The sequence below is a fragment of the Lampetra planeri genome, chromosome 8, assembly GCF_965212315.1.
Source record: "Lampetra planeri chromosome 8, kcLamPlan1.2.h2, whole genome shotgun sequence".
Classification (NCBI taxonomy): Eukaryota; Metazoa; Chordata; class Hyperoartia; order Petromyzontiformes; family Petromyzontidae; genus Lampetra; species Lampetra planeri.
The window spans coordinates 1,648,077-1,664,013 of NC_136114.1; the positions used below are offsets into that span (position 1 = coordinate 1,648,077).

The window sequence follows — 15,937 nt, forward strand, 5'->3', positions numbered from 1 at the left end:
TGATGGTGCATTGTCTTTGAGTTGTGTGCCTTTTGGCGTCATCTGGTCCAACCCATGTGAGACTAGGCTCTAAGGAAAGCTGTCTCGGATGTGGACCAATCAACTTCAAGGACAGTGCATATATTATCAGAGTTATGTTTTTTATTTGCATTATGGCTGTAGGTATTGTGGTCTATGCAAACATGACTCCTTGTAAAAAAGGTGTCAGTTATGTTGCCAGATAGAAGGGTAAAAAAACAATTATCATATTTTTTACTGGCAAATGAGGTTCCAATGGTGTAAATGCTTAGCCCGAGCTCTCATACTCTGATGGTGCATTGTCTTTGGGTTGTGCGCCTTTTGGCGTTATCTGGTCCAACCCATGTGAGACTAGGCTCTAAGCAAAGCTGTCTCGGGTGTGGACCAATCAACTTCAAGGACAGTGCATATATTATCAGAGTTATCTTTTTTGTTTGCATTATGGCTGCAGGTACTGTGGTCTATGCAAACATGACTCCTTGTAAAAAAAAGGTGTCAGTTTTGTTGCCAGATAGAAGGGTAAAAAAAGAATTATCATATTTTTTTACTGGTAAATGAGGTTCCAATGGTGTAAATGCTTACTCCGAGCTCTCATACTCTGATGGTGCATTGTCTTTGAGTTGTGCGCCCTTTGGCGTCATCTGGTCCAACCCATGTGAGACTAGGCTCTAAGGAAAGCTGTCTCGGGTGTGGACCAATCAACTTCAAGGACAGTGGATATATTATCCGAGTTATGTTTTGTGTTTGCATTATGGCTGCAGGTATTGTGGTCTATGCAAACATGACTCCTTGTAAAAAAGATGTCAGTTTCGTTGCCAGATAGAAGGGTAGAAAACTTATTATCATATTTTTTACTGGCAAATGAGGTTCCAATGGTGTAAATGCTTACCCCGAGCTCTCATACTCTGACGGTGCATTGTCTTTAAGTTGTGCGCCTTTTGCCGTCATCTGGTCCAACCCACGTGAGACTAGGCTCTAAGGAAAGCTGTCTCGGGTGTGGACCAATCAACTTCAAGGACAGTGTACATATTATCAGAGTTATGTTTTTTGTTTGCATTATGGCTGCAGGTATTCTGGTCTACGCAAACATGGCTCTTTGTAAAAAAAGGTGTCAGTTTTGTTGCCAGATAGAAGGGTAAAAAACCAATTATCATGGATAAGTGATGTGCAGCGTTGTGGGATGTAATTGCAGGAATGACGTTCTATGAAATGAAATTATTATTATTTTACGTTTCATTGACTGCACAAAAGATGACAATAAAGAGAGGCATGAAGAGGGAATGATTGCGCTCGGGAATGTCGATCAATATTGAACACACCTTAGAGTAATAATTCGTTTATTTTGGGAGGGAAACAGCAGCCATTAGAGTTGATGGAGAGGTTAAGTGTTGTGTCCGTAATGAGAGGCTTTAGACAAGGATGTGCATCATCAGCTGATTCGTTTGCCCTACATCGTGAAATGATTCTAAGAGATAGAGGAGCTACATGCAGGAAAGGTTGGTGCTCAATATCTAACTCACCCCGAGATATGCAGATGATAGCTGTGTTGTATTTATGTATGTAATGTATATTGAACTTATTTCGCACCGTGCTAATCGGAGGTGATGAGGCAAGGTTGACTGGAGACCGATTAAGGGATTTGAAGGTGGTCGGCTGGGAGTTTAGGGTCGGTTGAGAAGACTCGGGCACCACCCGAGGAACCTGTACGCAGAGAATGCGTCAGGCCACCTGGGCGCCTGTTGTGCGTTGCTCGTCACACGCCTCAAGAGAGTCCCCTTGCATGTCTGCGAGTTATCGGGATATTCAATTAAGCGCCTGCTGACATACCTCGTCCGGACTTTCCCTTCACCTCTATACAGCATTTTTCATGATGTGTGCATATAGAATCTATTTTGAAAGTATCGCACGCGTGTTCCGTTCTGGCACAATGGATATTGCACAGAACTGATATTATCCAAAAAGCTTTAGATATGTCAGGCTTGCATCAGCAGCTTTTTACCTTGTTTCTGACCTGCTGACCAATCAACTAACAGGCGGTATGTTAACACGAACAATGCACACAATGCAACGCGAGATTTAGCAGCAATGCTAAATAAGCGTGTTCACAATGGGCGGCTCTATATAAATACAGCTGTGGATCAGAGCCAACAGACTCGTTACATTGCTTACGTGTCCCTGCCTTCAAAATGAGAAAGGTACTTCGGCGCATCGTTCCAGCAGATGAGGACATCGTGTGTGTGTGTACCTGTACGTGTGTGTGTACCTTTACGTGTGTGTGTACCTGTACGCGTGTGTGTGCCTGTACGTGTGTGTGCCTGTACGTGTATGTGTGTACCTGTACGTGTGTGTGTACCTGTACGTGTGTGTGTACCTGTACGTGTGTGTGTACCTGTACGCGTGTGTGTGCCTGTACGTGTGTGTGTGTGTGTACCTGTACGTGTGTGTGTACCTGTACGTGTGTGTGTGTACCTGTACGTGTGTGTGTGTACCTGTACGTGTGTGTGTACCTGTGCGTGTGTGTGTGTATACCTGTACGCGTGTGTGTACCTGTACGTGTGTGTGTGTACCTGTACGTGTGTGTGTACCTGTACGTGTGTGTGTACCTATACGTGTGTGTGTGTTTGTACCTGTACGTGTGTGTGTACCTGTACGTGTGTGTGTGTGCCTTTACGTGTGTGTGTTTGTACCTGTACGTGTGTGTGTGTACCTGTACACGTGTGTGTGCCTGCATGTGTGTGTGTGTGTACCTGTACGTGTGTGGGGAGCGGTAGTGTAGCGGTCAGCGTGCTGCGCTATGAACCCGGCGACCCGAGTTCGATTCCCGCTCACGGCCAACACCAGTGACGATTATCTGAACCGGTACCGGGCCTCCCCTAGGTCGACTCAGCTTCAAATGAGTACCTGGTGCGGTGTTTAAACATCGCCACTAGGGAGACAAAGGCGGCCGGGCGTGGTGCTGGCCACCCACCCCGCTGTGTGCCGTGCCAACCTTCATAGGTGCTCGCTAACAGCACTTACACCAACAGTCTGTTCAGGCTATACGGGGGATCTTTGTCTTTTTTTGAACATGTTATTCTCCTCTGATAGGTATAAAGTATATATATGTACAAAGGGTTGCCACTTATCCGGATTTGAGCTGGATAGTCTATGTGGCATCTGTGTTCGGGTAGCAGGAATTGATTTGTACTGCGATCTAGTACTGCTACTGTGTTGAACTTTATCACAGTATACTGCAAAGTTTTGATATACGTCGGATAAATTACAAAGTTGCTCACAACACTAAGATATTATCTTGCCTAGATCTCTCACACGTCCTGCTAGGTTTAGAGTCCACTGCTAAGCCCTGTGCATAGATTTTATTTATGACAATATTTTGTTTGCGATGGTGTCGGGGGTATTCGATTGACACGGACATAGCACACACGTAATGGTATGTATACAAACATTTTCAAATTAGTAACATGGACTCTTTCATTTCATACGTGAATATCACACATAGTTAAAGACGTCACTTTTGTTTGAAGATTTAAGATTTTTCATTGCGACAGGTTTATATTTAAAAAAGATATACATTTAACAAAGAAAATATGAATATGTTAAAATAACATGTTGGTGAAAATTCTAACAGCGTATTCATTTAATCTTGATTGCCACTGATAGGATATGTTCAGAGGAAGGCCAGTCAGTCAAAATGCCATCATCTTCTTTGTCTCCCAAGAACAAGATAGATTTAAACAATAGTTTCATAAACTAATGATTCTACGTGCAAATTCACTTAAGCAGCAACTTCACAATTTTTAACGGCGTGTGAAATCCGGCGTGTGTCCCGCGCACTCGGCTGCGCACCACAGATCATCTTCTTCGAGGAGCGGGACTTCAATGGCCGCCGCTTTGAGTACAGCCAGGACTGCATGAACCTGGCGTCGAACCTGAGCCGCTGCAACTCGATCCGCGTGGAGGGCGGCGCCTGGGTCATCTACGAGCGTCCGGACCTCAAGGGCAATATGTACATCATGGAGCCCGGGGAGTACCCCGAGTACCAGCGCTGGATGGCGCACAACGACCACATCGGCTCTTGCAGAGCCATCCGTGGTGTGAGTATCGTAAATATTGCCTTGCAATGATACAATTCAACAAGTTAATAGTAGGGTTTTTTTTTCAATTGAAATATTTCACCGCTTTTAGGTTGAACAGCTCGTTTGCGAACGCGTTAACAGGGATACATACACATAAGACACGTAATGGCACCGTGTACATACACATAAGCACGCGAGCTTATCCACACATATTCACATACCCCCCCATCCGACCACATGGATGAATATGTCTTTGAAATGAATGCCCAGACGTGCTGCTCCCAGGAGCTTATTTAAGTACATTCCTGTGGAGGGAGCTGGTAGGAACGTTACGTTGCTCAGTCAATGGCCAGGGTCAACGGCGGCGTGGTGTATTCCGCAAATATGCCCGACTGTGAGGGTGGGCACAAACCGGCATGAGTAGGTTAAACGTTGAGTTTTATAAGGGCACCACGGGGTGACCAGCCCCTCCTCACCCAGCCCCACCCCTCCTACCCCCCACCCAGCCCAACCCTACCCACCCAGCCCCTCCCCACCCCCCCCACCCAACCCCTCCCCATCCACTTCACCAACGTGTACGAGCTAGTATGGCGATGTACGGGTGGAAGCCTCCATCCCACATTAAATGACCACATATGAATAGTATGCAATGTTTACGTCACTAGATAACGACGCAGGATCGCCACGTGCCAGGGTTTGACGTGGACTGTCCAACAATTGGCGTCTTGTTTTGGGTGGCGGAAATGTATTTACACCAAGATTTGGTGCCTGCACTGCGTTGAACTGTATCACAGTGTACTGCACAGTTTGGATAGACCTAGAGTCGCCAAAAAAATATGTGGGTTTGGTCTGTGGAAAAGGTAGCGACAATACCACTACATATGACTGCGATTACTTGTCATTGCTGCCACGGATAAAACAAGTAGTAAAAACGAGTATGTTTCCATCTACGGATAATCTAAATTCTTAAATCATTTTGTATATATGTATTTTGAACTTCTTTCGCACCGTACCTAGCCAGATAGAAATAGCGCGACTGTTCTCGAGTGCCGTTGTATCATCTCGACCATGGCAATGCTCTGTGCGTGGGGTTGCCGCGATGTCAAGTCAGACTGCTCCACGGCTTTCAGATCGACCCTTGACCGCCCGATCCCGTCGGGACCCAATTTCTCAAACTTTATTGGATCTCCATTGGCTACCGATTGATTGAGCTCCGTGCAGAAATTAAAAGACTGTGTTAAATTCACAAAACGCTGCGCTGTCTGCAATTGCAGCTTTACAATCCTCTCAGACGTTTGAGGTCCCTACACGCTCCATGTCCCTCTGTCAGACAACGTTTCATCGATACATCTTTGAGGCTTGGCCTTTTTATGGTCCTTGGTTCTTAAATATGGAATGCTCTGCCCGTAGAAAATGGGTAGTGGTTTTTTTCGTTACGAGGGGGTGGTGTCATTGACACATGTGTTGAGCATGTTAAAGAAGATGCCATTCCTATGCATTTCCACTGATATATTGCACTGTGAGATATATCTTATATATGTGCTTTTGTGACTCATTAAAAGTTATTTTATCATCCTGTACAGCGCTCTGACACCACGTTGTGATACGTTGCGCTTGAGAATGTTTGTTAAATAAACAAAGTGTACAAAACCAAACATATGTTTTGCACTGATGGCTTCTGTATAAACTTTCCTAACGGTGGCTCATTCGCTAAACTTTGAAGGGAAAAATATTCTCACAAAGCAATGTCAATATATCAGCGATCTGTGCATGCATGTCCTTTGGTCTGTACGAGGCAAGCTAATTTTTCTTTTTTACAACGGTGACAAATAAGACATATTTTTTTTTATTAAACTAGGAACGATTAAAAGAGGTAGATGGAGCAGAACTGAGACAATAGCATTACAATTCGGGAAGGAGTGGGGGTTTCGAACGAGCAGCCAGAATTTCATCGTACAGCAATGCAAGGTTCGAAATTGTAACACTCTGTCCTCGAATCCTCTCTGCGGTGTGTGTTCGCAGTGCAACACCGCCAACAACCGCCTGTCCCTGTATCGCGAAGACAACTTTGGTGGCCACATGACGGAGTGCGCGGAGGATTGCCCACACCTTTACGACCGCTACAGCATGCGAGAGGCGCGCTCTGTGAGGGTGCACGACGGCGCTTGGGTGGCGTACGAGGAGCCGCACTACCGCGGGCGCCAGTACCTGCTGGAGAAGGGCGACTACCGCAAGTGCAACGAGTGGGGCGCAATGAGCCCCACCATGCAGTCGGTGCGCTGCATCCGACAGTTCTGAAGGCTCGACGGCAGAATAGCCCCGCTCGGTCATTGCTGTTCATGTGATGGAATAGTTAATAAATAAGCATGCAACAAAAAATACCAAAACGCCTTTTTGCAGTTTTTTTCCAAGGATAGACAAATGTTGTTGAGATTTGACTCTTCAGAATGCGATAGGATTTGGGGTTTTGCCCAAACTCTGCTATTTACTACTATAATGAGTCAATAATGTCTGTGTGTCTCACGCTTGACGTCACTCGACGGCCAGCCTCCCTTATTAATAATCATGAAGAGGTGACGTCTTCCAAATGGACCCCCCCCCCCGCCATTAATGATAATTAGCGGGTTACGTCACTCCACATTGGGGGGCGAGGCGCCTCCTCCCCATTCCTCAGCGTCAACTTACAACCCTCACTACAAAGGCTCTCACGTCACGCGATCTCCGTAACGCTATTGAGACATCGAAGTAGAAAGGAAGTCATGATGAACAAGGGATTATAACCTATGAATGAAATAAGTCTGTGTCACCGCGGCCTTACAAATTGCACGCGAATTGATGCAATGAATATCACGTCGCGGTCTGCTTTTCGCTTGCAAGTTTCAGATTTATTGAAATACACACGTCCTTGGACGGGCAAAAGGCTCGTTGTACATAAGAATGGTGGAAATTCGCCAGTATATACGACGGCTTGCTGTGCCGGCAGTTCTCGCGACACCAAGAATGTCATGTGGAAATTTATAGCAGAAAAATAATCTCATTATTTACTGCAGCCATGAAATTCCCCCGCACTTGTCACTTTGTGGCGTGATTATATGCACGGTTCATCACAAATATAACCATACCTAGGCAGAATACCAGTACAATACCCGATTAATGTGGATATTGTAACATTCTAACTTTAAATGCAGCCCATAAAATAAAACAAATTAGGCAAGAGAAAAATGAATCTGGGTCTGTAGTTCTTGACAGAAAAGACAATTTGGCTGGGACAGCAAACTTGACTTCATGGCCAAATTAAAACCGGTGGCTATGACTCCGTCTCATAGATGAACCAACTTAGATTCAAGAGGCATCATAACATGATGCCCTTTGGGCACCACGGTGGCTAGTAGATGTTAACTACCTAGCCTGGTATACAGGAGGGCGTGGGTTCAATCCCGATCCAGACCCTGGTGCCTGTATATTTGGAGTTTGCATGTTCTACCCGTGGATTTGTATCCAAGTCCTCCGGTTTTTCCATCTAGAACTTCCACCAGTTCTATGTCGGCTCCATAAGTTCTCAAATAGTGGAACTATACTCTTCTGAGACTATTTTGAAACTTATCCAAAAATTCTTGTATTCAATCAATGATGTTTAAATGATCTACTCCATGATGGCCGTACAGTCATTATTGTTTACGCGGAGAGACGAATAACTGAACGTATTGGCGGTACGCCGCGATTCGCAACCCGCTCAGAAAATGTTTTGCGAGGTAGTGGTGTCAAAATCAGTTCTCGTGATGTCAAAGAGGTCGGAAGACGAATGTTTATACGAGCAGCTGAACACGAAGCCTCATAGTCTGTTGCCGCATAGCAGCATCCAGCCTGACAATTCACTGGCTCGGTGTTCCAAAGGCAGATTTGACTCATCGTGCCATAGACTTGGTCGGACGGTGCCTCGATTCATTTCTGGAATAATTTCTTGGCGGACGGTGGCATCAAAAGATTATGACTTCATGTCACACGTTCGAATGTAAAAGCATCTGCTGAATCTAAGGCAACTTCTGATAGAGAGTCTGCAGCTCGCTCAATGGCAACAAAGACATCATCAGACTGTTCTATGAGGACCGGCGTGTTATGCTGCACCAGTGTACCGCCAATATGTCCATATGATGGAGACGGTGACCTACCTATAGAGAGTAACTATCGTTAAATCACCTTGGCTTCATCACACAGCTGTCGTAAATCATTATTTATTTATTATTTGAGGAGCTCTTTAAAATAATCCATCCACACGAAATCATGTAGTGTTTAAAACCAACGTCTTTTCTTGACAACAAAACACGAGCACAAGTGTGACTTGGGTCATCTAGAAACAAAATACACGATATCGAGATGTTACTGCGATCAATCCCAGAGTCAACGTTTTATGCAAGAAACTGAGCAGTGCTCAGTCCCCTGGAGCCACACAGGAGGACGGAAAGGAGGAGCAGTATAATCTACAACATTTCTACAAAGTGCTATTTTATTCAACCGGGTTAACAATAACAATTATATATTGAAGAGCAGCCCCACAATTATCCAAGTTGATGAAATAATACCACATACAGCAGTGCTCACTGCCTCAAACTGATTAATACTAAAATACAATACTAATGTCAGCGGTTGTCAGAATAACGTTAACTAAAAGACACTCACAAACCAAAACTTACATTCGCACAAAATAGTCTCCGTCTCCAAAGTATCCATTGCAACACGCGGGAGGGGCGCATTGCATGATGCATGCTGCCATAGAGAGCGGCTCTCGTGCTGCTCCAACCCTCCGCGGTTCCCTTAACATCTTCGACGGCCGTTGACGTTCCGTTGCACTGGGCACTTTCCATGCCTGAGATTTTGTCCGTGTTTTTTGCAATGAAGGTTCTCAAGTAAATAATGTCGGAACAGGCACAGTCCCAGGGGTTGTTGAGGGCACGCTTTATATTTAATTGTACACATCATATACCAGTATCATGTTTTTTTGTTCATTTAATCTTTGATTACATTTTTATACCGTACAAGCAAACTACTGCATGTAGCTTAGACCGTGGCTCACCTTGCCACGGTTTAAGAATATGCGTTGTGCTTGATATCTGCATGCCCAACAGCAGCAGTGATGGGGCGACAGTAATATTTAAGAAGGCCATAATGAGTAGTCACGGTCATCTTGGATGATGGGACTGGTAAAAATCTGTTTCCAAAGTGAAAAACCATCAGGGACACGCTGGTGATGATGTTGAAGATCGGTGTGTAACCAACACAGATTTTTTTTTGTTGCAATCCAAGTATCCATCCAAACTTCAGAGCATCGTGATGCGAAAGTTGACCGCATGATGCCATAGAAGCACTGATGGCGTAACCTGGATCTCTGAATGCATTTGTTTTTTTATAACCGTGCTGTACAATCTCAGCTTGCTTAGCAATGAAATTCACAAATATTTTATTCAAAGGAAAAAAAGAAACGAAACATTGTTGAGAAACCTTAGCTTCAAATGTAATTATCAGTCAATTACAATCAACTATATAAAAAAAAACTCGTTCATATGAATGAATATAGATAATGAAATAAATTTTCGTTCAAGCTGCAAAAAAGAAAATCACTGTGCACGTAAAATCAACGCCACAACTGGACGATTTCTAATTAATCTGTATCTTTATTTATCCTGGAGAAATCTGATTAGCTATAAAGCTTTTTTTAAAAGATTTCCAGTAGGGGTGTTGCATAATGATACAAACAATACAAAAAACGATTGGAGTGCAAAGTATAGGAAAGGTAAGCAAATCACTCAAATAAATTCGTTCAATATATAAAGTAGATAAGTTCACATTACAACAGCAAGAACAGTCCCAGGCCACACCAATAAAATAGCACGTTAAAATGTAACTATCGATACACGGTTAAGGATCAAAGTTACAAGTCACATTTTTCAAGGGAAGATTTTAAGATGTTAAGAGAGGCAACAAGGTTATGCCAAAACGTTAGTTCTGGAACTGCAAAGGCTTTGTCAGCTATTATTATTCTTGTGATAGTTGGAATGATGAAGCATGTTTGGTTTGATCAGTGTTTCATAAGTGGCTGATCTGTAATCAGTGTCACGGTCATCAATGGGTGGTATAATGATGCAGTCAACAATTTGCAGGCGCGATTGAATGGGAAAACGTTCGTTTCCGTATAAAAACCCGATGGGGCGGTTGTGCAAGGAACCTTTCTTATTTCCATCAACTCTCACTTGCTATTGACAAAGGCGTCTATGCGAAGGCTGCAATTGCGATGTTATTTTTAAGATCGCTACTTAACGTAATGTTTCAGTCGTTGGAACATTGGGCAGAAGAATCACCACAAATCAAAATGAGTTCACCTTAAAACAATCCAGAGTGTTTTATTTATACCAATCATTATGAACTCTGAAAATTCTTATTCTCACAAATTAGTCTACAATCACATTTTAACTTTGAAAGGAAAACCCTACCCACTTAATTAAAACGTATGTTATTTACATATATAAATATAACTCCCTCTAATTATCCTGAATAGACATTCATTGCGAGAAAATAGGACATTAACACAGGGCTGGTATTAAATATATTTTTCCTCTCCAACGTCACAAGGCGAAGATAAATGTGGCATTCACAGTGATATAGTTTTAACTTGAACAAGGTGAAGTTAACTTCAACGTTCAAAGAACTGCAACCTGGTTGGCAAGCATAACGGCTGGCAAAAACATATGGGGACGGGACGTGCTTAGAGATGCCACGTGTCCACGTTTCACTCGGCTCTAAGTAATGTGCACACTCAGCCTAGGACAGGGGTTGGCAACCAAAACAACAAGAAGAGCCTGGGTTATTATTCGGTATAAGAAACTTAATATTTCAAGAGCCGCAATGCACTGTGGGTGAATATGAGACTCTGGTCCTTAATAAATAATGTCAATAAGCAGCATTCCTTAAAGAGGCAACGCATGCGGCTCCAGAACCATAGGTTGCTGACCCCTGGCCTAGGACAAACCAGGGGGAGACAAAAAGAGAGTACGTGGATATCTTTGTTTGGATTCACAATTAAATATATCCCCTTCATTCCCAAAAAAATAAACACATTAATAATAGAAACGCCCAACTGTATTTGTGATGAATATGATGAACGCTGCACTTCCCGTCGTTTTCAAGCAGGGGGCGCTGCAAACATACGCGCCCCGTGCATGAACGATGGAGGTGCAGGGAAAGACTTCGATTACGTTTAAATCGATCTGTAGACAGCGGTCTTCTCGTACGGCCAACTCTATGTCACCTTATCTCGATCCCGCAATCCTAAACAGGTGAAAGTCCGCATCGCACCGAACCCCCAGCAAAGGACATCTACTTAACGATGAGAGAAAATTCACACGAAATGTCGTTTACAATGAAGTCTTCCAGATCTAAAATGATATTAATAATATAAACGCCCAACTTTATCTATGATGAACATGATGAACGTTCGAGAGAGAGAGAAAACGAGGTGCATCGGTGTTGATTCCCAGAATCGATTCCCAGAATCGACTTGGCCCCCATTGACACGACTTTGCCATTTGTTTTGCAACGGCGACAATTTCCCATTCTACCCGCATACGCTATCAAAATCAACAAGTCGCAGGAACAGACGTTCGATTACGTTGGTAAGCGCACTACTTTATCTATATTTGTATGATGAATATGATGAACGCTTGAAAGATAGAGAGAAGAGCGAGGAGATGCCAAGGAGAGGCGGCCCACTCTTCTCTCTCGTTTTGCCTTCATAATGTTCCTTAAAGACTTTTTCCCTTCCAGTAACAAATTATGGATGAGGACGAAGATCCCATCGCAAAAAAGCGTCGAAAGGCATACAAACGAAAGCAAAGATGGTTGGCTAAGCAAAGTCAGGAGTCGCTGGAGAGAATTAGTGCAGCACATTGTGAATCTCAACAACGTAACATCAATCGACAAACTGCTGAGCAATCGAAGTCGCGGCGTGAAGCAGATGACACAGCCCATCGACTTCGAATCGCGGCTGAAACTCCTGAACCATCGCAGTCATGGCGTGCAGCGGTCGTTCAGAGTCATCGCTTAGTTCCAGAGCGTCAGCGAAAAGCGATCTGCAATGAAGCCATCAATTTCGACGCCACTCGTGTAGAGGCGCACAATTGCAGTCCACTGAACATCACCTGCCAGTTCTGCAGCTCGAGGAACTTCATCTCAGAACGCCCTGTTGATCGGAAATTCACTTCGTGCTGCTGTAAGGGAAAATTCAAGTTGCAAAAGCCAAAGGACATCAACGGAGTTGAGCTGGAATATCCTGAGTTTCTCCACGCATTGCTGGCTGACCCAACTCATCAGAAGCACGCTCACTTGCACGATCACATACCATCCTACAACAGTGCGGTCTCCTTCGCGTCGATGGGAGCGAAGATCGTCGATTTGCCAGGACGAGGCCCATATGTCTTCAAGGTTCACGGCCAGACATATCACCGCACATCTCACCTGCAGCCACTTGACAATCAAGCACCGCAGTACGTGCAGCTGTACGTGCTTGACAGCAAGCAAGCAATGGAGATCCGTCAAGAGCACACCGCGAATGCTCAGTGTCGTCAACCTATCCTGGACGAAATTATCGCTTTTACTGCCGGCACAACGGATTCCCCAACAGTTACCAGTTGATGCGCGAAGTCGAAGCACGAGAAGTTGACCGTGCATTTGAAGCGGGAGAAATAAATTCCGTTGGTCAGCATGGTGCTGAGACGTGACCGTAAGTCGGATCAACGACGATACAAAGCACCAACATCAAACGAAGTCGATGGTCTTCGTCTATGAGGATGGCGAGCCACTGTTCAAGCATGACATTCGCATCTACCCGAGGAATCCACAGAATGCCAATTAGCAGTTCATCAACCTCAATATTTTGAGTCCCAACATGGATCCCATGACGTACGCGATTCTGTATCCATACGGCGAGCCCGGATGGCAACCAAACTGGCCTTGCAAGGCTTACGAGGGAACACAACTGAATAGAGTTGGGAACAATGCCAGCATACTTCAGTGTAAAGCAGCTCAAATGATGATTCGCGGCAACTTCAATCCAGTCATGAGTGCCGGAAAGCTGACTCAACAATGGTTGGTATATTCCAGGGGTCGGCAACCAAAATAACAAGAAGAGCCATTTCTTTCCAATTCGGTACAAAATTCAGTATTTCAAGAGCCGCAATGCATCTGAGTACATACTGTACATACGTACATATTGTCAAGAAGCAGCCCGTAAAGAGCCGCATGCGGCTCCGGAGCCGTAGGTTGCCGACCCCTGGTATATTCGTACCTGCAAGTCGCGTCCAACAATCTCAACTACAACCGTCAAAATCAACTACAACCGTCAAAATCAGCAGTGACTGCGAGCAGAGCAGTACCAAGATCTCGCAGACCACGTCACAAACCCAAAATGCAAACATTGCAGCTGGTGTCGCAGTCATCCTCCCTTCGAGCTTCGAGAGATCGCCGAGAAACACGCATGAGCGATGCTGCGATGCAATGTGGATCTTTGCGAGATGGGGTGCACCCGACCTCTTCATAACGTTCACCGCAAATCCAAGCTGGCCAGAAATCACTGACAACCTTCGATCGGGTGAGCAGCCATCAGCTCGACCTGACTTGGTGGCCCGTGTATTCAAAATCAAGTTGGACGCTCTGATTGACGATCTGACCAAACACGGCGTGTTTGTAGAATCGAAGGCGCACGTCTACACCATCGAGTTCCAGAAGCGAGGCCTTCCGCACGCCCACCTCTTGGTGACTCTGCGAGCTCAGGACAAGTTCACAACCGCCGAACGGACCGACCAGTTTGTGTGCACCGAAATTCCAACGCGGAACTATCCACAACTGCGTGAGATTGTTACAATATGCTTGATGCACGGTCCGTGCGGCGCTGCAAACCTACGTGCCCCCTGCATGAACAACGGAAAGTGCAGCAAGGAGTTCCCAAAGTTTTCAACAATACCACAATCTCGAATGTGAGCGGCTACCCACTCTACCGTCGTCGATACACTGAGCAGGCAGAAGTCAGAGGTGTTTCAATGGACAATCGATACGTCGTGCCATACAACCCCTACTTGACACTCAAGTACAATTGCACACATCAACGTGGAAGTGTGCACTTCCCTTCAAGCCATCAAGTACATCTATTAATACATATTCATGGGATTCGATTGTGCCAACATTGCTCTCACTTCGAATGGACAGCCGGAACTGCGCTACAATTAAATCACCATTTCATCGATTGCCGTTACGTGAGCATTCCAGAGGCGATGTGGCGGCTCCTCGAGTCGAAGATGCACGATTCCTCGCACACGGTGATGAGACTGCCAGTCCATCTGCCCAACCAACAGACGATAATGTTTGAAGCTGTACACGAGGAGGAAGCTCTGCTAGCAGCACAGACCGGTTGCACAAAGCTGGAATCGTGGTTCTTGCTGAACGGAAGCGATCAAAACGCATGTCAGTTGCTCTACATGGACATCCTGCAGCACTATGTCTACGTTCGAGGCAACTGGCAGAAGCGGCAGAGAGGAGCCGACAAGATCGTGTCCCACATGTACACGGTCAGCATCAAAGACGAAGAACGTTTCTTTCTTCGAATGCTGCTGTTGCATGTTCGAGGTGCGACCAGCTGTGAGTCGCTGCAGACCGTCGACGGAGTGGTGTGCAAGAGCTTCAAGTCAGCAGCTTCAGTGCGAGGTCTTCTTGATTCGGACAATGACCGGGATCGCTGCTTAATGGATGCCAGCACCTACATCATGCCGAAGCAGTTGCGCGAGATGTTTGCTTTCATCTGCTGATTCTCTCAGCCCACATCACCTTTCAAGCTGTGGGAGGACCACAAATTCGACTTAACTCTCGACTACATGCGAAGAGATGCCGACGACACCGCAATCAACAAAGTACTTTACGACATCAACAGCGTTCTGCAGCAGCACGGATTTTCTTGCAAAGCAATTGGCTTGCCAACACCAAAGGGAACCCCACCGGAAGAAGATGTGTATGTCCAAGTTGAGGAAGCAAATGAGGGCACATAACGTCTCGCGATGCTCAACGAGATGCAGCTCGACGCGTTCAACAAGATCATCATGGCTGTGGATGACGAGAATGTGACGAACCGATGCTTCTATCTCGATGATCCCGGAGGTTCGGGCAAGACCTTCCTCTACACAACTCTCATAGCGTACATCCGGAGTCGAGGACAAATTGTACTGCTATTTGCAACGACAGGCATCGCCAGAACAATGTTCAAATGAGGGCGTACTATTCACAGTGGATTAAAGCTCCCAGTTCCCTTGCTCGACACTTCAGTCTCTTGCATGCGACCTGCATCGCCACAAGCCGAAGTTCTGTGCAAAGCTTCGCTCATCATCATCGACGAAATTACTATGATCTTGATTTGAAGCTTTCATGACTGCAGGAATCCATACCCTTTGGTTATTTCGGTAAAGTCACGTAGTTATAAATAAAATAAAATCATGATGATTGCTTGTGTTGTAATCGAAACGCAGTGATTTGTTTAATTTTATTTCTAACTACGTTACTTTACCGAAAGAACCAAAGAGTATGAAATTACTATGCTGCCGAAGAATGGACTTCGTTGCATCGACAAGCTCTTGCGCAAGGTGATAGGCAAAGAGAAACCATTCGGCGACAAAGTCTTCATTGTAGGCGGCAACTCTTCCCATTGTACCATGAGGAACGCGATCGGACATCGTTGGGTGCTATATCAAGGCAAGCCGGTTGCTTATGACAAACATGCACAGCGAGTGACAAAATGGGCACAACGAATGGCT

The 15,937-nt window shown here is 45.2% G+C and overlaps 3 protein-coding genes across 3 annotated transcripts in view; 2 read left to right on the plus strand and 1 right to left on the minus strand.

Moving 5' to 3' along the window:
• LOC144720196 (gamma-crystallin S-like) overlaps positions 1-15,937 on the minus strand; it is a 52,284-nt gene that overhangs the window by 6,569 nt on the left and 29,778 nt on the right. The window lies entirely within an intron of this gene.
• LOC144720195 (gamma-crystallin S-like) lies at positions 3,827-6,475 on the plus strand. Its single transcript, XM_078596692.1, has 2 exons — positions 3,827-4,112; positions 6,117-6,475. The coding sequence occupies exons 1-2, from the start codon at positions 3,930-3,932 to the stop codon at positions 6,390-6,392; spliced, it is 459 nt and encodes a 152-aa protein (XP_078452818.1). The 5' UTR covers positions 3,827-3,929; the 3' UTR covers positions 6,393-6,475.
• On the plus strand, positions 13,423-14,366 carry LOC144720443 (uncharacterized). The gene is given in 3 exon segments (XM_078597244.1): positions 13,423-14,088; positions 14,091-14,236; positions 14,238-14,366. Coding segments are annotated over 3 exon segments (726 nt in total). The 5' UTR covers positions 13,423-13,637.

What these genes read in the sequence shown, in the direction of transcription:
- LOC144720195 (XM_078596692.1), top strand. Translation starts at nt 3,930, where the DNA reads ATGAACCTGGCGTCGAACCTGAGCCGCTGCAACTCGATCCGCGTGGAG. An exon ending in CTTGCAGAGCCATCCGTGGT is followed by an intron (nt 4,113 to 6,116) that starts GTGAGTATCGTA and finishes GTGTGTTCGCAG; the next exon opens with TGCAACACCGCCAACAACCG.